Source organism: Neoarius graeffei, chromosome 25 (genome assembly GCF_027579695.1).
Source record: "Neoarius graeffei isolate fNeoGra1 chromosome 25, fNeoGra1.pri, whole genome shotgun sequence".
NCBI classification, from domain to species: Eukaryota; Metazoa; Chordata; class Actinopteri; order Siluriformes; family Ariidae; genus Neoarius; species Neoarius graeffei.
In genome coordinates this window covers 35,248,220-35,271,077 of record NC_083593.1, presented here as the reverse complement: position 1 = coordinate 35,271,077, position 22,858 = coordinate 35,248,220, and the positions used below count along the sequence as shown (strand labels likewise).

Here is a 22,858-nt window from a genome sequence, read left to right as displayed (position 1 = left end):
CTCTTCTTCCTGTACACCAACAGCTGCACCTCCAGTCATCAGTCTGTCAACCTCCTAAAGTTTGCAGATGACACCATCCTCATTGGACTCATCTCTGATGAGGATGAGTCTGCCTACAGGTGGGAGATTGACCATCTGGTGTCCTGGTGCAGGCAGAACAACTTAGAGTTTAATGCTCTAAAGACAATGGAGATGATTGTAGACTTTACGAGGAGCTCTGCCACACCCTCCCCCATCACCCTGCTTGACTCTCCAGTAACCTCTGTGGAGTATTTTTGCTTCCTGGGCACTACAATCACTCAGGGCCTTAAGTGGGAGACGAATATCTGCTCTTTCACCAAGAAAGCACAGCAGAGGATGTACTTCCTACAGCAGTTGAAGAAATTTGATCTGCCAAAGGCAATGATGGTGCACTTTTACACCACCATCATTGAGTCCATCTTCACCTCTTCCATCACTGTCTGGTACACTGCTGCTACTGCCAGGGACAAGGGCAGACTGCAGCGCATCATTCGCTCTGCTGAGAGGACAATAAGCTACAACCTTCCATCTCTTCAGGACCTGTTTGAGTCCAGGACCCTGAGGACAGCAGAAAGGATTGTGGCTGAATTGCTCCCCTCTGGTAGGAGGCTGCGGTCCATTAGAACCAAAACCTTATGCCATAAGGCCAGCTTTTTCCCCACTGCAGCTGGCCTTATCAATAAGGCCCAAGACCCCCACTGACTCTAACCTCACACTTCCAATCTGTAACATTAATGAATTTTGTCTCTGAACTGTGATTTTGCACGTTTCAAAGTCATGTCATACATCTTCATTCTGTGAACTTTTATTGCACATTCCGGCACACACTGCACAGCTTGATTATTTATTTAACCCATTGCACATATTCTCTTCGCCACGAGTTGGCCTAGTGTTAGGGTTAGGGTTAGGGTTAACCCTAACCCTAGTGTATCCGCCTCTCGATTGGAAATCACGAGTTGTGGTCGGGTCATACCAAAGACCATCATAAAAATGGTACCTACTGCTGTCTGGCAATACAGATACGAGTGGGGAGTCAAACTCTTGTGGTTACCAGAGGACTAGCCCCCCACTGTAACCCTAGCTATGTGAGAGACCGAGGGCTACAGAAACGGAGATTGGCGCAGCCATATGGCGCGGGAAGGACTTTCGACATATCACAATCAGTCCATATCACGACTCTTCTCCAGCTTCATCATGTGACCTATTTTTGCACATTCCGGGACATACTGTACAGCTTAGACTTCAACAACTCATGGATATACTCCTTAAATTTGTCCAATTTTCAAATTTCTCATCTCATCTCATCTCATTATCTCTAGCCGCTTTATCCTTCTACAGGGTCGCAGGCAAGCTGGAGCCTATCCCAGCTGACTATGGGCGAAAGGCGGGGTACACCCTGGACAAGTCGCCAGGTCATCACAGGGCTGACACATAGACACAGACAACCATTCACACTCACATTCACACCTACGGTCAATTTAGAGTCACCGGTTAACCTAACCTGCATGTCTTTGGACTGTGGGGGAAACCGGAGCACCCGGAGGAAACCCACGTGGACACGGGGAGAACATGCAAACTCCACACAGAAAGGCCCTTGCCGGCCCCGGGGCTTGAACCCAGGACCTTCTTGCTGTGAGGCGACAGCGCTAACCACTACACCACCGTGCCGCCCTTTTCAAATTTGTATATTTTAAATTCATCTTGTTTTTTATTCTATGCATATAGCTACTTTTGTCTTTGCTAAATTCTTCTCCCTTAACTGTTCAAGCACCAATCACCAAAGCAAATTCCTTGTATGTAAAAACGTACTTGGTAATAACTTGATTCTGATTCTGATAGAGAGAGAGAGAGAGAGAGAGAGAGAGAGAGAGAGAGAAAGTTGCTACTACTACTACTACTACACACACACACACACACACACACACACATTATTTATTATTTGTCATACAATTTTCTTCATCAGTTTTGCTTTTTTTAAACAACATTGTCTGAAACAATCCTGGTCCTATTCTCCATATTACCCTGAAGACTAACAGTATATTGTGATTTTGCAAACATACACACATCAGTCATGGTATTATGATGCATGTGGTTCTCGTTATCTGTAGCAGCTTTATCCTTCTACAGGGTCGTGGGCAAGCTGGAGCCTATCCCAGCTGACTATGGGCGAAAGGCGGGGTACACCCTGGACAAGTCGCCAGGTCATCACAGGGCTGATACATAGAGACACACAACCATTCACACTCACATTCACACCTACGGTCAATTTAGAGTCACCAGTTAACCTAACCTGCATGTCTTTGGACTGTGGGGGAAACCGGAGCACCCAGAGGAAACCCACGCGGACATGGGGAGAACATGCAAACTCCGCACAGAAAGGCCCTCGCCGGCCACGTGGCTCGAACCCGGACCTTCTTGCTGTGAGGCGACAGCGCTAACCACTACACCACCGTGCCGCCATGCATGTGGTTATGTATCATAATATTTATAATCATATAATAATGTATCATATAATATTTATAATCATAATATAATTATTAAATTGATTAATTATAATACTATGAAGTGCGGTGCGGTGGTGTAGTGGTTAGCACCGTTGCCTCACAGCAAGAAGGTCCTGGGTTCAAGCCCAGCGGCCAATGAGGGCCTTTCTTTGTAGAGTTTGCATGTTCTCCCCGTGTCTGCGTGGGTTTCCTCCAGGTGCTCCAGTTTCCCCCACAGTCCAAAAACATGCAGGTTAGGCTAATTGGTAGCTCTAAACTGACCATGAGTGTGAATGTTTGTTTGTCTCTATGTGTCAGCCCTGCGATGACCTGGTGACTTGTCCAGGGTGTACCCTGCCTCTCACCCATAGTCAGCTGGGATAGGCTCCAGCTTGCCTGTGACCCTGTACCGGATAAGCGGCTATAGATAAGATGGATGGACGATACTATGAACATATTTTAAAGGTTAAACTATTATGCCACCAAACAGCACAGTGAAATGTCTTTTAATAGGACTCAGCAAATATCTATCATAACAATTAATTATAACCAAGAGCTACAAAAACTCACTAGTTTCTAATCAGGGGTGGGTTTCCCAAAAGCATCGTAGCACTAAGATCGTCGTTAAATGGTAGAGCGAGCATCACAATGAACACTCACTCTCTCTCCTAGTTAAGATGCTCTTAGAATTAAGAGGCTTTTGGGAAACCCACCCCAGGACTGTATGTCTGTCACATCACACTCAACAATGAAATTAACACAGCGTGTTCTTTATACCAGAATGATACTGTATGGCCCAAGTCCATTTTAGGCTCCATGAATGGTTGTTGAAATGTTAGCATGATGCTAATGGGACATTCCACTGAATGGCTGCCATTTGCTTGTTGTACCACTCCCAAATTAAACTTAATTTGTTATATCTTTTCAACACTGATTATAATAACACACATATTTAACTATTCAAAATGTGCATTGGTCAACCTCAGGCTACGTTACAAGGTTTGGAAGTCAAAGATGGCTGCATTTTTTTCAGTCCTGTTACCAAAACTCTGAAAGTAACAGGACTGAGTTTTTAGCCTAGGATTAGCTAATACATGGAATTAAGCCACGTCACTAATAGCATGACCACACTTAGCACATTCTAGTGATTTACCAAAAATCTGTATTTTTAAAATAAACAAATATCATCTAAGAAATAATTTAAGTAACAGGACAGTATGTTGACATTGACCTTATCAGTCAAAGTTAAAAAATCATCAAATATACAGAAAAGTAAATGAGAGAACTAACTTTTGGTCTTCCCATGGCCTTCAGAAGACACAACTGATGTAACTTCCTGTTGAGCATGTGATTTATGGAATGTTCCAAATTTGCAGAGATGGGACCAAGTCACGCATGTGCAAGTCTCAAGTAAGTCTCAAGTCTTAACCTTCAAGTCCCAAGTAAGTCCCAAGTCTTTTTTGTCTTGGGCAAGTCAAGTCAAGTCACAGGCTCAAGTCAAGTCAAGTCAAGTCCAAGTCAAGTCACCTTAGGCGTATTGGTGTAATTTTAGCAGCAGAATATGAATTTAATACATTGAAAAGGCAATACATAAGTAAATGTCAGTAAACATCCCTGGCACATGTGCCCAACCTGTTAAATATTTGCATTTTAAATACTCATGTTCTGTAAAATACATAAAACAAAACAGTAATAATGTCACAAAGTTATTTATTGATGGCAAAATTGATTGCAAGATTGAAAGCCAACAAATGCCGCTTTTCCACTACCAACGCGGCTGAGTTGGGCTGAGCCGTGCCGTGCTGAGTTGGGCTGAGTCGAGCTGAGTGGGGCTGCTGGAGTTGCATTTCGACTACAACCGCGCTGAACCGTGCTGGCTGGAAGTGGGTGGACACATTGGGTGAAGTTACTGAAAGTGGGTGGACGTCAGGTGATGTCATTAGGCGGTGCAAACAGTGACATCAGTGATCTTTTAAGCGGTATAGTCTCACGACCCGGATAGTAAACAATAAACATGGAGGACATGGAGTCGTTAGTGTTGCTGGTCTTGGTGCTGTGGCTTGTTGTCACCGACAACGCCAACAGATACTGGCAAGAGCGTATAGATGAGGCGAGGCGCAGAAGGCTTCATAATTCTCGTAATTCGTAATTCTCCTTCTTCCGGGTTTACAGTGTTTACAGATCCCAGCGTGCTCGCGGGGCGTGTGTGGGCATGTGAGGACACTCCTCCTCACCAATCAGTGCACAGGGGAGTGTCTCCTCATGCCCCTAGCCCCACTCGGCTCGGTTTGGCTCGCTTCAGTCCTACTCCAAAACCGTGCAAGTTTTGGGGGCTGAGCAGGGCTGAAGCGAGCTGAGTCGTGCTGTTCTTAGATAGTCAAAACGCGAGCCATGTCGGGCTGAAGTGAGCTGAAGCGAGCTGAAGTGAGCTGAAAAAGGGTAGTGGAAAAGGGCCATAAGTTTCTCACATTGTCATCAGCCAACAAGAAAAATAAACAGAGAATTGGCATTCTGTTATGTGCATAGTTAAAAGAGGGTAGGACGACACTTTGGGTTAACAGGGGCATGAGCTCCTCCAATCTCTAATCACGTCAGATGAGATGATTATTATTAATAAGATACACGTGGAGAAACCTGAAGTGACTTCGATGTATGTTTGCGCCAGTAAAAAAAAAAACCCAAAGGATAGAGAAATGTGTCAGACATAATTTAGGTCTCAAAAAGAAGACCTGTTCGCCTGTGCAAAAGTGACATCATCTTACCCCATATGACAAGCTACAGAGGTGTGTGCAAAAGCGCTCTCTCGCTCTCTCCCTCTCCGAGGCTGCCTCAGCCTGTGCGGAGCGGGGACATATAGAACGACTTTGGCGCGGGAGTCTTGGTTCCCGCTATAATAGATTGTTACGAAAATAAATGTTCAATGAAATATGCATCCCGCGCATTCTTTTCCACAGGAACTTTGCTCACAACGTTTCGGTCGTGGCTAACGCACTGTCCTCCTTACCACAAGTGCAACGTTTTGGGAACAATACGGAAAGGACAGTGCGCGGGATTCAGCTTTCCTTGAACAATTACCCAGAGACTTTTTAAATTACCTCACTGGGAAATATCCAATGCACCTGTTCAGTTACAGAATTGTGCTCTCTAAATTGTAGTCATTCAAACCATTGTTTTGGCGGCCTGGTAGCCTGATATACTAAATGTAAATTCATGGTTTGGATGACTGCACAATTTATTTTCGTAACACGTGTTACAGCGGGAACCGAGACTCCCGCGCACAGTCAGCCTATTTTGCAGAGTTTAGTATTGCTGCTAGCCTGTATTCAAACAGCGAGTGGCATGCCGGGGAATCCAAATCGTGGCGCTTTTTTCAATAGTGCATGATAGGCAGTGGGACGGAGTTTTCTTTTCTTTTTTGATCGGCTAGTGTGACGAAAAAAATGTGCAGGTTGCTGCACTGCTATTTCAAACGGCTATGATAAACTCCCCTGCCTCTCTGCCCTATGGACAGTCTGGCTAATGTACACGAACACACTTACACGAATTTGTACTGCTCATGAACGTGTACATGTTCACAAGCTGACCATTAGCTTAACCCTGAAACAGAACAACAGGGTAGGAAGCTGCTTATGTTATTCAGCATCACGACTGCAAAGTGCACAATCAACTTACTACTACTGATATACAATATCATTAAACTTGACGTAACTACATTGCTTACCAGCATTCACATAAGAATTTCACAATAATAAACTGAATCCCTAGCTATATCTGCAACGGCTAAAATCCTCCTACCGCTCACTCTCGTGGCTAACACTGGCTAACGAGGAGTTTAGCTGCTATCACCAAATAACAACACATTAATAAACTTACTGGGCAGAATGGATCTTCAAATGCTGGACGAAATTGGAGGTCGTGGTCTGGCTGTCAGAAATCGTCACGTTGCAAATCTTGCACTGCGCCGTTCGTCGTTTACCTTCTAGGCAGTAGCCCTTGAAGCCGAAAGTGATGACTCTTGGGATGGCTGACATGATGATATGATGTGAAATCTGTGAACACATCGTGGCATGGGGTGTGCCGGTATATAGCCCACGCAGAGAGCGTGCCTGATGGACAGGGCGGTGACAACGCAATGGCAGTGCAATCAAAATTACTGAAGTATGTGCATATTACATTTTATTTTCACAATAAAAACACGATGGAAATAACACTCAAGTCACTCAAGTCATCGTGTGTCAAGTCAAGTCAAGTCCCGAGTCTTAAACTTCCAAGTCAGAGTCAAGTCTCAAGTATTTTCATGTTTTGTCAAGTCAAGTCACAAGTCATGAAAACAGTGACTCGAGTCGACTCGAGTCCAAGTCCCCAAGTCTCAAGTCCCCACCTCTGCAAATTTGTCAGATGGGGTAATATGTTTGGGTAACAGGACTGAGTGAAAACCCAGGGACACGACTAAAATGTGTATTTTAACGAAGATATTGTGGATTTCTTATGAAAAAAAAATATTTAAACCATGGATAGGATATGGAGTCACACAACAGTGCAAAAGAAATACTGTTTCTGAAGGATTTTAATCATAATATTTCATAGTTAAGTATAAAGTTAGAGTGCGGGGACTATGCTATTTTTCAGTGTTTTAGGTAGTTTTTATTAATCCTTACAATTATATATGGGTTGTTTTACAATCAGGGTATGCAAGCTAAAAATCACATTTAACACTTATTATCTTCAATATCAAAAGGCTTGACTAAATAAACTTGGTTGTTTATTGTAGCCCTGTGATAGCTCTATTTACCATGCAAAAAAAATTTGGTGATAACGTTATTTTTGGTGAATGTATGGCAATATATGTCATATTTAGCAAAATTACTCGTGTTATTTAGAAAAAGTGCTTTTTTGACCACAGGTAGCTCCAAAAGAGATGCACTTAAATCATTCTTTATACCATAAAACAAATATTTGGTTCCATATCATTGGAAACATAGTTAAGTTTTAATGTTGAATGCCAGTAAGTTTTCAGACTATTTTGATCAAATTAGTATGTAATTGTGTCAAAAAATGTCCTCTCCGAGACAGCTAATTTTTCAATATAAAATAACATATCTAAAATGATTATTTTCATCCTAAAATGTGGTCAAGATATTGGGACATAAATATTAGAGACAACTAACACAAAGCTTACAGCCTTATATTTAAAAGCACTATGGAAGTAGTGGATTCTGAATTGTCAAAAAAAAAAAAGTCCTCTCCGAGAATCACTTCATTTTTGACAAGGAGTCTTTGATAACATTTTTGCTACTTTTCTTTATCTTATAGCAGATTACACAAAACTACCATACACATATGTCAAAAAATTACCTGAAATCTGTTCTTGTCCTTCACTTAAAAACTGGTACAAGAACCAGTTTGAATCAATTTGAATTTTGGACCCCTGTGACACAAACTTTGTACCCTGATTGTCAAACAACCCTTATTTTAAATTTGAAATCAGATCAATGTGCAGGACATTCTGCGTAATAAGGAAATGTATTTTAAAGTACATTTTTATGTGCATTCATACATATAATTTTCTAGGGACGGAAATGGCACCGATTCGGTGGAATGGCTCTAATATGCACGCCAGGAGGTTTTACAGATCATAATTTTCTAATACCTTTGTTGTAAACGGTGACTAATGGATTGACAGGCACGTCTCCATGGCAACGTAAACAGCTCGTCACCAGCCCTTATGCTAGAAACGTGTATAGAACGACAGGGAGAATCTTCGAGAACATTCGTTTGTTTGTGTTAAATGGTGGCAAATTCGAACGATTAAGATAAATGAAGATTTTTTTTTTCAAACTGATGAGGAGTTTTGGGTTTTAAAGGGTTAATTTCAAAGAACCGGCGTCAACCAGATCACGTGACCAGTCAGCTGACTCAACGGATATTAAAAACAAGGGGCAAAAGTCAAGTAGGAGAGACTGAGAGGAGCTGCAGAGATATTGTGGGGGGATTCGGTGTACTTCAGCAGTTTGTGTAACTGTTCTGCAGAGTGAAACTTGCTTTTAGAAAACAAAAAACAAGTGAGATCTGGTGGTTGTTATACTTCCTGTTTGACATTGTGAGTCAGTCATGTGTGGTGAGAATGAGAAAGCGAGTCTGAGTCGGTTTGAACACACGGCTTGCAGGAGCCAGTGAACGCTTCACTGTTGAACTCGTTATCTGTGGATGATAAAGCGGGTGTTTACTGAGAGGATCACTGAGACTTTACTCCCATCCTGCTGCAGCTTGGCGGTGTTCAGGATGACCAGTGTGTGTTTGATCACTGCAGTTGTTTTGTTCCTGGCCTCCCTCGGCTCGTCTTCTCCTCTCCATGATGATGATGATGGTCTGGACATGGCTGAGTTCACGGCTGGAAACACACTGGATCGATTTAAAGTTCACTTCAACTGGCGCAACATTAGCTGTCCGGTGTGTAAAGCTTTCTTCACCGTGCTAGACGTTGCCCTTTTGGTAAGGAACATACATCTTTTATTCCTATAAGAGTGATTCCACGCTTATGGGTACTGAAATGGGGACATGAACTTATTTTTAAAAATTCACCTAAAACCATTTCTTTTTTTTTTACCATCAGGTCACAAAACATGTAATCTTTAATGAATGATATGTTAAAAGATAACTTTTAATTTTCTGAGATGTAATAAAAACATATTTATATGCCAAAGTCAGAATGTAACAGAAGTGTTGTGGACATATATATTCTCAATTTTAACAATGTAGAATCTCATCTCATTATCTCTAGCCGCTTTATCCTTCTACAGGGTCGCAGGCAAGCTGGAGCCTATCCCAGCTGACTACGGGCGAAAGGCGGGGTACACCCTGGACAAGTCGCCAGGTCATCACAGGGCTGACACATAGACACAGACAACCATTCACACTCACATTCACACCTACGGTCAATTTAGAGTCACCAGTTAACCTAACCTGCATGTCTTTGGACTGTGGGGGAAACCGGAGTACCCGGAGGAAACCCACGGGGAGAACATGCAAACTCCGCACAGAAAGGGCCCCGGGGCTCGAACCCAGGACCTTCTTGCTGTGAGGCGACAGCGCTAACCACTACACCACCGTGCCGCCCACAATGTAGAATTACTTTTTGAAACATAGGAAGGTGATGTTTTAGCAAATATAATTAATAAACATGTGTAGAATAAACATACACATTCTTTCAATAAGATTAACATGGTATATAGCTAGATTGTAATTAATTTGTAACAGACGCGAGATGGACAATCGTCACAGAAGTAATGTAACAGACATCATTTTGGAACTCATAGGCTTGACTTTGGCATATAAATATGTTTTTATTACATCTCAGAAAATTAAAGTTATCTTTTAACATCTCATCTCATTAAAGATTACATGTTTTGTGACCTGATGGTAAAAAAAGAAATGGTTTTAGGTGAATAAGTTCATGTCCCCATTTCAGTACCCATAAGCGTGGAATCACTCATAAGCTATTTAGGTGTTTTACAGCAAAACAGTCTGTAAAATGTATCTTGAGTATCAGTGACGTTAAACTAACTTCCAAACAGAATTTAATTAACAGTTGTATCAGTTGTGTATTGTGTTTTTAATGGACCTCTTTTTCAAATGCCTCAGTGACTCATGGTTCATGCTTGGGACCAGATGGCAGAAGCTTCAGTCACAAACACTCAACTTCTCAACTGGTTGTGTGTGTGTGTGTTTTTTTTTTTTATTTAAGTGACCTCTATGGGAAAGAGCTTTGACTGACTGATACTTGTGCATGTGACATGTAAAGGGAAAACAGAAGAGCAACCGAGAATATAAATCTAGAATGTTGGTTTCTTTGATTATACAGTGATGCTTGAAAGTTTGAACCCTTTAGAATTTTCTATATTTCTGCACAAGTATGACCTAAAACATGATCAGATTTTCACGCAAGTCCTAAACGTAGATAAAGAGAACCCAGTTAAACAAATGAGACAAAAATATTATACTTAATCCACTATTACATATCTGTGAATGGCAAAAGTATGTGAACCTTTTGCTTTCAGTACCTGGTGTGACCCCCTTGTGCAGCAATAACTGCAACTAAACGTTTGTGGTAACTGTTGATCAGTCCTGCACACCGGCTTGGAGGAATTTTAGCCCGTTCCTCCGTACAGAACAGCTTCAACTCTGGGATGTTGGTGGGTTTCCTCACATGAACTGCTCGCTTCAGGTCCTTCCACAACATTTTGATTGGATTAAGGTCAGGACTTTGACTTGGCCATTCCAAAACGTTAACTTTATTCTCCTTTAACCATTCTTTGGTAGAACGACTTGTGTGCTTAGGGTCGTTGTCTTGCTGCATGACCCACCTTCTCTTGAGATTCAGTTCATGGACAGATGTCCTGACATTTTCCTTTAGAATTCATTGGTATAATTCAGAATTCATTGTTCCATCAATGATGGCAAGCCGTCCTGGCCCAGATGCAGAAAACAGGCCCAAACCATGATCCTACCACCACCATGTTTCACAGATGGGATAAGGTTCCTATGCTGGAATGCAGTGTTTTCCTTTCTCCAAACATAACGCTTCTCATTTAAACCAAAAAGTTCTATTTTGGTCTCATCCGTCCACAAAACATTTTTCCAATAGCCTTCTGGCTTGTCCACGTGATCTTTAGCAAACTGCAGACAAGCAGCAATGTTCTTTTTGGAGAGCAGTGGCTTTCTCCTTGCAACCCTGCCATGCACACCATTGTTGTTCAGTGTTCTCCTGATGGTGGACTCATGAACATTAGCCAATGTGAGAGAGGCCTTCAGTTGCTTAGATGTTACCCTGGAGCCCTTTGTGACTTCGCTGACTATTACACGCCTTGCTCTTGGAGTGATCTTTGTTGGCCGACCACTCCTGGGGAGGGTAACAATGGTCTTGAATTTTCTCCATTTGTACACAATCTGTCTGACTGTGGATTGGTGGAGTCCAAACTTTCACCTGATTGTCATCCCATTGATTGAAAACACCTGACTCTAATTTCACCTTCAAATTAACTGCTAATCCTAGAGGTTCACATACTTTTGCCACTCACAGATATGTAATATTGGATCGTTTTCCTCAGTAAATAAATGACCAAGTATAATATTTTTCTCATTTGTTTAACTGGGTTCTCTTTATCTACTTTTAGGACTTGTGTAAAAATCTGGTGTTTTAGGTCATATTTATGCAGAAATATAGGAAATTCTAAAGGGTTCACAAAATTTCAAGCACCACTGTATACAGTACTACTACCCAGCTATTGGGACTGCACAAGCCAGTACATACTTGGTGCTGGTCATAAGCCCGGATAGATTGGTTGCATCAGGAAGGGCATCTGAGGTGTTTTTAAAAACATATGCCAAATCAATTGTGGATCATGTTAATCTGATCAGAGCAGCTTAGAGGAGGAGAAGAATATTTGTAACAGCACTAACACATTAAAAGAGAACGATCAATTTGTGGTAAAATAAACCATTTGCTATGAAAATAAATTTTAACATCAGCTACTTTTGTACCCAATCAGTTATAAACATCCCAAAGATAGAAATTACACAAGATTCTAACACAATTTTTATGATATCAATATTATTCTCTTCTTGACAAGGTGTAACATTCTTCTCTGAAATTGTGACGACCCATAGCTCGTTTTAACTTCTCTATAAATATACATGTTGACAAGAACTATTGATGCACCAAGTTTCATAATGACTACCCAGACTTTGAAACTTTGACCACATCGCCTCACTTTTTCAAACGGTTTTTGTCGGAAAATCATACCACAGGATTGACACTATGTGAAGTGTGAGGTCTTAAAGCATTGCATGTTTGTGCCTGTGTCACTGTTGTATTTGTAGGACTGTGAAATTGTGACTCAGACACTGGTGTTTTTTGGCCATGGCTGTCTTTTTCAGAGTGACACAAACATGGAGCATGTGGCTCGTGCAGTAGGAGAAGTCTGTGTCCGTTTGCACTTGGAAGAGGAAAATGTGTGCTGGGAAATTACGGAGCTCTTCCGTGATGACTTCATTCGTGCCCTCCAGGAGTCTCTTCTCTGGCCCTCAGAAGCCTGTGCCTTACTTGTGGGACCCTCATGTGGCCATTTTGACATCTATGCCCCCTGGAACATCACTCTGCCCCGTGTCCCCAAACCTCCAGTGGTCCCCCCTTCACCACCCAAACCTGGCTCACCTCAAAGTAGGGTGCTGTTCCTCACTGATATCCACTGGGATGCCGAATACTCAGAGGGCAGCGCGGCTGACTGCAAACAACCTTTGTGCTGCAGGAACGAGTCTGGTAGAGCCAACTGGAAGCACCGTGCTGCAGGTCACTGGGGTACCTACAGCAAGTGTGACCTCCCGTTGCGTACAGTAGAAAACCTTCTGCAGAATGTAGCCAAGACGGGACCTTGGGACTGGGTATATTGGACTGGGGACATTCCTGCACACAATGTGTGGTCCCAAACGAGGGCACAACAGCTGAATGAGCTGACCACCATCTCCAGGCTCATCAAGAAATACCTCGGACCTGATGTTACTGTGTACCCAGCGGTGGGAAACCACGAGAGCACACCAGTTAACAGTTTTCCTCCTCCATTTGTGCATGGGAATCGCTCTTCCCAATGGCTGTATGACACCATGGCAGAAGAATGGGCTCCTTGGCTACCTGCTGAAGCTCTGAAGACTCTGCGGTAAGCATAATTCAGCCAGATTCAGTGGAGGTAAATCATTAAATTCTGTTAACAGATTACTTGAAACTGTGTATAATTTGATGTTGAAATCTTTAACCCCCCCCGCGTTGCAACTTCATGAATGTGCTCAAAACATGGATCAACATTAGAACCTAAAAATAAGCTACAAAGTTAATTGAATAGTCTTTGAACACTGTAGCTAACTAAAATCGTCAATTGCCAACACGACATTTAAAAAAAACCCTGAATTTTCCACACCTGTATCGAAAGGGATAATTTAGAGCCTATGTATTTATTTACTAGAAATCTAGAAGTCAGTGAAAAAATGTTTTATTCCCAACAAGAATCATTAATTCCAATTATACTCTGGACCGTGAGACTTTTATGTTCTTTTGTATAATTATGTAATTATTTTGGTGTACCGTTGATTTGAATATGCATTGCCTAAAAATATATAGATATTACAGACATTTAGCAGATGCTCTTATCCAGAGCGATATACAACATGCCCAGAGCAGTTTGGGGTGCAATTGGGAGTTAGGTGCCTTGCTCAAGGGCACTTCAGCCATTCCTGTTGGTCTGGGGAATCAAACCAGTGAACTTTTGGCCCCCAAGCTGCTTCTCTTAAAGGAACAGTCCACTGTACTTCCATAATGAAATATGCTCTTATCTGAATTGAGATGAGCTGCTCCGTACCTCTCCGAGCTTTGCGCGACCTCCCAGTCAGTCAGACGCGCTGTCACTCCTGTTAGCAATGTAGCTAGGCTCAGCATGGCCAATGGTATTTTTTGGGGCTGTAGTTAGATGCGACCAAACTCTTCCGCGTTTTTCCTGTTTACATAGGTTTATATGACCAGTGACATGAAACAAGTTCAGTTACACAAATTGAAACGTGGCGATTTTCTATGCTATGGAAAGTCCGCACTATAATGACAGGTGTACTAACACCTTCTGCGCGCTTTGACAGTGCATTGATACGGAGCTCCGTATCAATGCGCTGTCAAAGCGCGCAGAAGGCCCCAAAAAATACCATTGGCCATGCTGAGCCTAGCTACATTGCTAACAGGAGTGACAGCGCGTCTGACTGACTGGGAGGTCGCGCAAAGCTCGGAGAGGTACGGAGCAGCTCATCTCAATTCAGATAAGAGCATATTTCATAATGGAAGTACGGTGGACTGTTCCTTTAACCATTAGGCTATGGCTTCAACTAAACCTCATTAAGTGTTGGCAATTCCATTCCAGCCGAGGAGGTTTCTACACAGCCCAGGTGCAGCCAGGTCTGCGGGTGGTGTCCCTGAATATGAACTTCTGTGCGAGGGAGAACTTCTGGCTGTTGGTGAACTCCACAGATCCAGCGGACCAGCTCCAGTGGCTCGTATACATCCTGCAGGATGCTGAGAACAAGGGAGAGAAGGTAGAACTGCAGTCTCTGTTGGACTTTCCATGAAATCTTCCAAGCCCAATTCCTGACTGACCCCTGCCTTGAATTTCATGTCAATGTTTTGAGAAGGTTAAAGGAAGACAGCCTTTCAATTTAATAAAATCGATAAAATTTCGTTCTCTCTGAGACTTGGTCATAATGATGTATGTTTATTTCTCTAATATCTCTCAAAATGTCAAGTCATTCTGTGACAGGGAACATATCTAATTTGAGGGAATTCCGTAACAAATAATATGCATGAAATCGCCCGGTTCATGTAGTCAAGCAAACACAGGAAGTGCATGTGTGCATAGCTGGCAAAACTTTCATGTGTTTCATGGCTGGACTTCACTCTCTGATCATCCCACTGTCTCTGCTGATCACCCAAGGTTTTTTTTTTTTTTTGGCTTTCCGTTACTGTAGTCAGTCTTCCACGTTTCATTCGCACACTCGCGTCCTCCATTTTTCTCTCCTGTTTCAAATTTGTATCCCACAATGCCTTGCGCGAACGGGGAAAGCCTACCACGTGATGCATGACGTAGTATCTTGAATTGGGTCATGGTGAAGCAGGAAAAAATGGCAGAGAATATAGGGCAACGTGGCCTTAAAGTCATTAATTATTCTATTGGGAAAAAAAAAACCTAATAAAATTGGAATTCTGTGATTCGAATTCAGTAGCTTTTGGTCCATTAAACAAAAATAACTGGGTCATCTCTAGCCGTTTTATCCTTCTACAGGGTCGCAGGCAAGCTGGAGCCTATCCCAGCTGACTACGGGCGAAAGGCGGGGTACACCCTGGACAAGTCGCCAGGTCATCACAGGGCTGACACATAGACACAGACAACCATTCACACTCACATTCACACCTACGGTCAATTTAGAGTCACCAGTTAACCTAACCTGCATGTCTTTGGACTGTGGGGGAAACCGGAGCACCCGGAGGAAACCCACGCGGACACGGGGAGAACATGCAAACTCCGCACAGAAAGGCCCTCGCCGGCCACGGGGCTCGAACCCAGGACCTTCTTGCTGTGAGGCGACCGCGCTAACCACTACACCACCGTGCCGCCCAAATAACTGGGTGTCGGGGAAAATTCTTTTTATGACCCACACTTGAAAAATCTGAAAGGCAGTCTACCTTTAAAAGTTCTTTGGGCCATAAGTTTTGCGTTTTATACCAAACATCTCATCTCATCTCATTATCTCTAGCCGTTTTATCCTTCTACAGGGTCGCAGGCAAGCTGGAGCCTATCCCAGCTGACTACGGGCGAAAGGCGGGGTACACCCTGGACAAGTCGCCAGGTCATCACAGGGCTGACACATAGACACAGACAACCATTCACACTCACATTCACACCTACGGTCAATTTAGAGTCACCAGTTAACCTAACCTGCATGTCTTTGGACTGTGGGGGAAACCGGAGCACCCGGAGGAAACCCACGCGGACACGGGGAGAACATGCAAACTCCACACAGAAAGGCCCTTGCCGGCCCCGGGGCTCGAACCCAGGACCTTCTTGCTGTGAGGCGACAGCGCTAACCACTACACCACCGTGCCGCCCAAATAACTGGGTGTCGGGGAAAATTCTTTTTATGACCCACACTTGAAAAATCTGAAAGGCAGTCTACCTTTAAAAGTTCTTTGGGCCATAAGTTTTGCGTTTTATACCAAACATGAACCGGAAATAATAATAACGCATCACGCAGGCGCATTTTTTTTTTTTTTAAACTAAAGCATGATGCATCATACTTGTTATCCATTTATTACATTTAATGTAGTGTAAGACTCTTGAAATAATTCAGAGGCTGTTGTGACTTGTATTATAGCAGCTGTAAACACTTGTTCCCTCTTGTTTTCCTCTGTGTTGAAGCTAATGGTGTAAAACAGCAGCTTTACCTCTGACTGATAAAGGGCTGATGCTTGAGTTCTTTCGAAGACGCTAAATTAATGTCGCCATACCGAAGACTTTTTTTAAAAATCTGTTTGTGGCGTGTTTCTCAGACACATCCCTGTGTAAATTGTTACTACAGAAGCAACAACACAGTAGAATGACCACATTAATATAAACCTTGGAGCCAGCAGTAGTGTCAGAGCGACTGTTATAGAAAATTAATCAACACCTTCTGACCAGTCAGATTCAAGAATTCAGAAGTGCTATAGTATAAGTAGAAGTTAAATACTGGTCTAGAGTCACATGGATATTTTGTTATTCTGTAGTGACACATAAGGACTGCTTTCCTTCTTGCTAGGTGCACATTATTGGTCACATCCCCCCTGGACTCTGTTTGAGCAGCTGGAGCTGGAACTACTATCACATAGTCAACAGGTTAGTTCCAAACTGACTGCTGTTAACCTCGTTCATTGCGTGTCATGTCTTGGTCAGTGGCGTTGTACAATGAGCATGTGGTTTTAGACACGGACTTTGTGCTACTTCCTTGTTGCACTTCTTCTTTTTCCAAGAGAAGAAGTGGTTGTCTTATTTGAAATGGAGGTCACACTGATCATTACAGACCATGTGATTCAGATTGATCCCCAGACCTGTAGATCTTGCTGCATGTCAATAATCCTATATTTTAATGTTTTAAGCTTTTAACTGCTGTTTATTTCTATGGATCAGGTACGAGAGCACTATAACTGGGCAGTTTTTTGGACACACGCACTTTGATGAATTTCAGATGTTTTATGATGAAGAAACAATGACCCGAGCAGTGGGTGTGGCTTACATTGCTCCAAGTGTAACCACTTTCATTAACCTGAATCCAGGTAAGACCGACATGAACATAAGTGTTGGGTTTTGTTTTTGTTGGATGCTTGTTTAGTTTGTGTACGTATTAGAGTATCTTATGACTATGAAGTGCTACATTAAACAGAACAGAAATCATGTCTGTGCTTTTGAAGCATAATAATAATAATAATAATAATAATGATGGGGCGGCACGGTGGTGTAGTGGTTAGCGCTGTCGCCTCACAGCAAGAAGGTCCGGGTTCGAGCCCCGGGGCCGGCGAGGGCCTTTCTGTGCGGAGTTTGCATGTTCTCCCCGTGACCGCGTGGGTTTCCTCCGGGTGCTCCGGTTTCCCCCACAGTCCAGAGACATGCAGGTTAGGTTAACTGGTGACTCTAAATTGACCGTAGATGTGAATGGTTGTCTGTGTCTATGTGTCAGCCCTGTGATGACCTGGTGACTTGTCCAGGGTGTACCCCGCCTTTCACCCGTAGTCAGCTGGCATAGGCTCCAGCTTGCCTGCGACCCTGTAGAACAGGATAAAGCGGCTAGAGATAATGAGATGAGCCCAAGATCAATGCATCAAGACAAATTACTATCAAAATAAGATTCTCCGATCCAATGTGCAGAATTTGCAATCAGTATCAAGACAGTAGACCACCTTGTCTCAGGATGCCCAGAACTTGTCAAAGTAGAATATATACAAAGGCATAACAAGGTAGCAACATATCTCCACTGGGCAATTTATAAGCACCATGACATTTAAAATGCAAGGCAAATGTTTCGAACACAAGCCGTCAACAGTTACCGAAAACAAAGTAGTTTCTGTACTCTGGGATATGTCGATTCAAACTGACAAAGAAATCAAGGTGAACAGACCAGATATAGTAGTGAAGGACAAGGAGAGAACCTGTCTGCTCATTGACATGCCTGTCCCCACAGAAGGGAACACCTCCTTTGAAGACAACAGAAAAACTATCAAAGTATAATGATCTAGAGATAGAAATGGAGAATGTGGGGCATGAAAACAGCAATAATTCCAGTGGTCATTGGTGCCCTTGGGCTTGTTAAAAAGGGAATTGAAAAATACACCAATAAGATCCCTGGGAACGTCAGAATTGAAGAGCTTCAGAAGATCATTCTTCTTGGAACTGCTCACATGTTCAGGAGGACTTTATCCATCGAGACTTGACTGCCTCAGGTTCAAGGGATGAACTTGGCACCATGAGAGAAAAGAGCAGTACTTTTAATAATAAAGAAAATCGAAGCATTGTGGGATTGACCAACAAAAGGAGCCCTGAAGAGAGAAGCGGAAAGCTTACTGATGGCTGCACAGGACCAAGCCCTCAACACCAACTCAATTCAGAAACACGCATACAAATTGGGAGACTCTGACACATGTAGATTGTGTGGCAAGCAGATTGAATCGACCACTCGTGATAAACAGGCGCACAATGCTTGTACAGAAATATTATAAGCGCCGACATGATAAAGTATGCCAACGTTTACATTGGTGTCTGAGCAAAAAATATGGATTTAAGACAGCTGAGAAATGGTATCAGTGTGTCCCAGAGAAAGTCCTTGAAAACGAGAAGGTTAAAATGCTGCAAGGCTTTACCATCCAGACTGATTGGGTGCTAGAGCACACAAGACCAGACATTACTCTAGTAACGAAAAGAACAAATGCTTCATCATCGATGTGGCTGTACCTGCTGACCATGACATCGAACAGAATGAAGTCGACATGATCGACAATTGCTCCCAACTGAGACTAGAGATAGCGAGAGAATGGAATAAAGAGACAACTGTAGTTCTGGTGGTAATAGACCCTTTTCAGTCACGTGACCTTCGTAAACGCGACCACCATTTTGGACATGTAGTGGACTTCGGCTCGAATCGGTTTGAATGTGAGGAAGGCGACAAACGAAAAACATAAAAGAAAAAGGAGCAAGATGCAGAAAACACCTTCACTATCCAGCGACGTAGGGCATTTACAGGGCAAGCAGAGGGAGAGGTATTTGCAAAAATTGAGGTTAGCAGGCTTAGAGAACGACGTTTACCTGCTTCCACCAGGATTGTTCGCTGACGTACGGAAGTACACGAAGCCCTCGTCTTTACCTGACTTCGGCCCACATGATCTGTATACCTATGTCGTTAAAAACCCATCGCCATACACAGGTATTGATCTGAAAGCGTATAAGAGTTTGGATGCCTACAAATATTTTGTGTCAGGCTGGGTAACATGCCTACATCAGCGGGTCGTCCCTGGAGCCGGTGGTCGCCATCTTATTACAGCTAAGGTTTGTTCACATTTTCATTTTCGGTCCTCAGGATAAACAAAATGTTATTAAATGTCATTGAAATAACTTCTTAGTCTGTTGAGACATGGCCCGTTATAAATTTGCTGTTACCAGGCAATGACCAAGAACTGTATTATTAGGGTCAGTGTCTGTGTTGTAGCAGTGCACTAGCAGCTAGCTGTTAGCACTAGCTAATGTCAACAACATCATAGCTGGTATGTTACTGTAGCAATGTTTACGTTCAGTCATTTGGATGACTGTTAAAACCTTTCAGTCTCAAGTTTTTCCTTTACTGTATTTACTAGTTTACTGTAATTATGATCCGGCAGCTATTTATACCGGATCCAGTGTAAATAGCTGCCGGAGCCAACGTCCGAGGTTCCAGAGTGCGCTCCGCTTAATTTGAGGGGGAGCAAGCCGGAGCGCGCTCCAGAACCTCGGCCGGAGCACTCCGGGAGCAAGCCGGAGCGCGCTGCAAAATGGCGGCCGCGTTTGTCGTGACGTTACGTGAAAAGGGTCTATAGAGTGCTTACTGACAAATTAATCTATTCCAGGTGTCTGTAACACGTTTTTTTTTCAAGCTGGTTCTCCCTCTCCGTCTGCAGCGTTAGTATGTAGCTTGACCTTCAAAATGGCGGACACCGGGGCGTCACGTGACCCTGTGACGTCAGGTGAAATATCTCAATAGGAGTCTTAGGGTCCATATCAAAAAAGCTAGATTACTACCTGAACAAGATGATAGAAATAACACCAGACATCGCCACCTTACAAAAGAGTGCTCTTCTAGGATCAGCAAACATCATCAGAAAGATGCTGTCTGTCTCAGGTTGTGAAAATTTGAACACACAAGAACAACTTCCAGTTTGGTAAAACTTTAATTGTGGAAAAACAAGTGTTGATGATGATGATGATGATGATGATAAAACATTATTTGAATTAAGCAAAGATCATAACTTTGCTGATAACCCTCAGATACCGTATGCTTTAATCTTGATTATTTTTTGTTGTTTTTGTAGGCTATCGTGTGTATTATATTGATGGTAACTACTCTGACAGCAGTCGTCTAGTCCTGGATCATGAGAACTTTATTCTCAATCTGACCTTGGCAAACGGTTTTCAAGAAAACTCCTCATGGTTGCCCAAACCTGACCCAGATCCAGCATGGACATTGCTGTACCGGGCTTCTCAAGCCTATGGTCTGTCCACCTTGTTCCCCGCTGACTGGGCTGCTCTGGTCCGAGCCTTCTTAACCAATGACCACATCTTCCAACAATTCTGGTACTTTTTGCACAAAGGCCATGTGTCTGTGCCCTGCGAGGATGTGTGTAAGAGCACACTGATCTGCTACCTGCGCAGTGGCCGTTATGACCTGCTGGAACAGTGCGATCACATTGGAGTCAAGAAGCCGAGAGGAAGTTCTATCAGAAAGACTCTGTGCTGATCAAGTTAGACATTTGCTGAAGTTCATAATTCCTCAACTAGTGTCAATGAAGCTATTGATCACTACTGAGTTCTCAAAACTGGGCACTTTTTTCTATGTTGTCAGAAGTGTGAATTTCAGGGATTTTCAGGGTTTCTCTAATGTGTAATATGCACTTTGTTCCCCAAAAATCAGTCTGTTTTGGAATTGCTGCATACAATTTCATAATTACTTTATTAATGCTTGGGAATAATTACAGTGATGTGTGTTGGGTGAAATGCTGTGGGGATTGTGGTAGAGAGATGTACTATGTTTCTGGTTTGTTTATATTGTAATTATTGACAGTGCTGTACAACAATGAAATAAAGTACAAAATCCATTATCATAATTGAAGACTAAAAAGCACACTTAGTCATGCCAAAACCTCAGATGATATAAAGGTCATGGTATCGAAACTGCACGCTACCTTTGTAGACTTCCTGCTTGTTTCATAATGGAGTGGAGTGATACGATTTGATTTAGATTCAATGCTGTTTTTATCACTGTTTCCACTATATTTACTAGGACTGATTTTATGTCTGACCAGGATTTGATTTTCAAAGCTATAGTGTTAACTTTTCAGTGTACACAGTTTGGCTAGGGGCCATGTTACACATGGTACCATAAAAGAAGTTCCTTTATAAGTTACAGTTGATCTCACCTTGGCCTTCATTGTCCAGAATGTAGCAGTCACTCTTGTAACTGAGAATGTTGTTGGTTTTTGACTGTGTGTGAATTGTTGATTTTTAACTGCTCTAACTTAAATGAAGCATTAAATTAATTTAATATTCTATGATCCAAGTTCCATTACATAATTTTTTTTTCCTAAGGCATGTGTATGTGATTTCTAAAAGTATGTGAATTGGTGTTTTTCACTTACTCTTTTTCTTTTCAATAAACGTAATCCTGCTTGAAGATAAGCTTCTTAAATGCCGTATCCCAGAGGTAGGATTTCTTATAACTGGGATAAATGCAAAATTGGGCCCTGATTCACATTCTTCACTTTTGATTACAAAAAATATAAATGTAGGAGATGAAACATTCAAAACAAATTATTTTTATAAAATACATCACAGACTTTTAGAATTAACCTGCTCCCCTGCTTTTATTGTATTAGACTGAATGTACTCATGGAGACTTGTGGCACTGACAAACTGATTCTTCATGTCCTAACGCAACTTTTTTGCAAGTTTAATTTATAATCTCACTGCACAAACCATATCAATATTCACATTTTGGTTTCATTGAGATGAGTGACATCATGACTACAACACTAAATAATGCCCATTTGAATATGTAGTACACGGTCAGAAATAGGGGTACAGTAGGAGTCCATTTCTGTCCCCTAAGGTAAAGTCTACACTAATGTACCCCCTCGGGCTCATTATTGGACCTCAAGGTACCTTTTAAGAGCCAAAAAGGTACACGTTCCCAAGCAGTACATAAAGGACACAAATGAGTACCTTAGCGGGTACTGGCCCAGTGACAAGCCGTTGTACTGCTAAAGGTACAATAATGTACTTTATTTTCTGAGTGTGTCTATGGCATATAAATTAATGCATGCATTTCATACTATATGGCCAAAAGTATGTGCTATAACAGGCTAATACACTTTTCTGGGAAGACTTTGCACTTTGGGAAAATGGCTTTGGGGATTTGTTCAGTCACAAGTGTATTAGTGAGGTCAGGCACCGATGTTGGAGGAGGCCTGTGCTGCAGTCAGTGCTCTAATTCAGTCC

The 22,858-nt window shown here is 42.5% G+C and overlaps 1 protein-coding gene across 1 annotated transcript; it reads left to right on the top strand.

Moving 5' to 3' along the window:
- Window positions 1–8,429: 8,429 nt before the first annotated feature.
- On the top strand, window positions 8,430–21,915 carry smpd1 (sphingomyelin phosphodiesterase 1). The gene is made up of 6 exons (XM_060908142.1): window positions 8,430–8,996; window positions 12,441–13,216; window positions 14,459–14,630; window positions 16,887–16,963; window positions 17,255–17,400; window positions 20,677–21,915. Exons 1-6 carry the CDS (start codon window positions 8,712–8,714, stop codon window positions 21,099–21,101), a joined length of 1,881 nt encoding a protein of 626 aa, XP_060764125.1. The 5' UTR covers window positions 8,430–8,711; the 3' UTR covers window positions 21,102–21,915.
- The last annotated feature ends 943 nt before the right edge of the window (window positions 21,916–22,858 follow it).

Bases quoted from the DNA above. Each gene is read 5' to 3' on its own strand.
- smpd1 (XM_060908142.1), top strand. From the start codon at position 8,712: ATGATAAAGCGGGTGTTTACTGAGAGGATCACTGAGACTTTACTCCCA. The intron at 8,997-12,440 runs GTAAGGAACATA...TGTCTTTTTCAG, and splicing joins TGCTAGACGTTGCCCTTTTG to AGTGACACAAACATGGAGCA. The intron at 17,401-20,676 runs GTAAGACCGACA...TTGTTTTTGTAG, and splicing joins TTTCATTAACCTGAATCCAG to GCTATCGTGTGTATTATATT.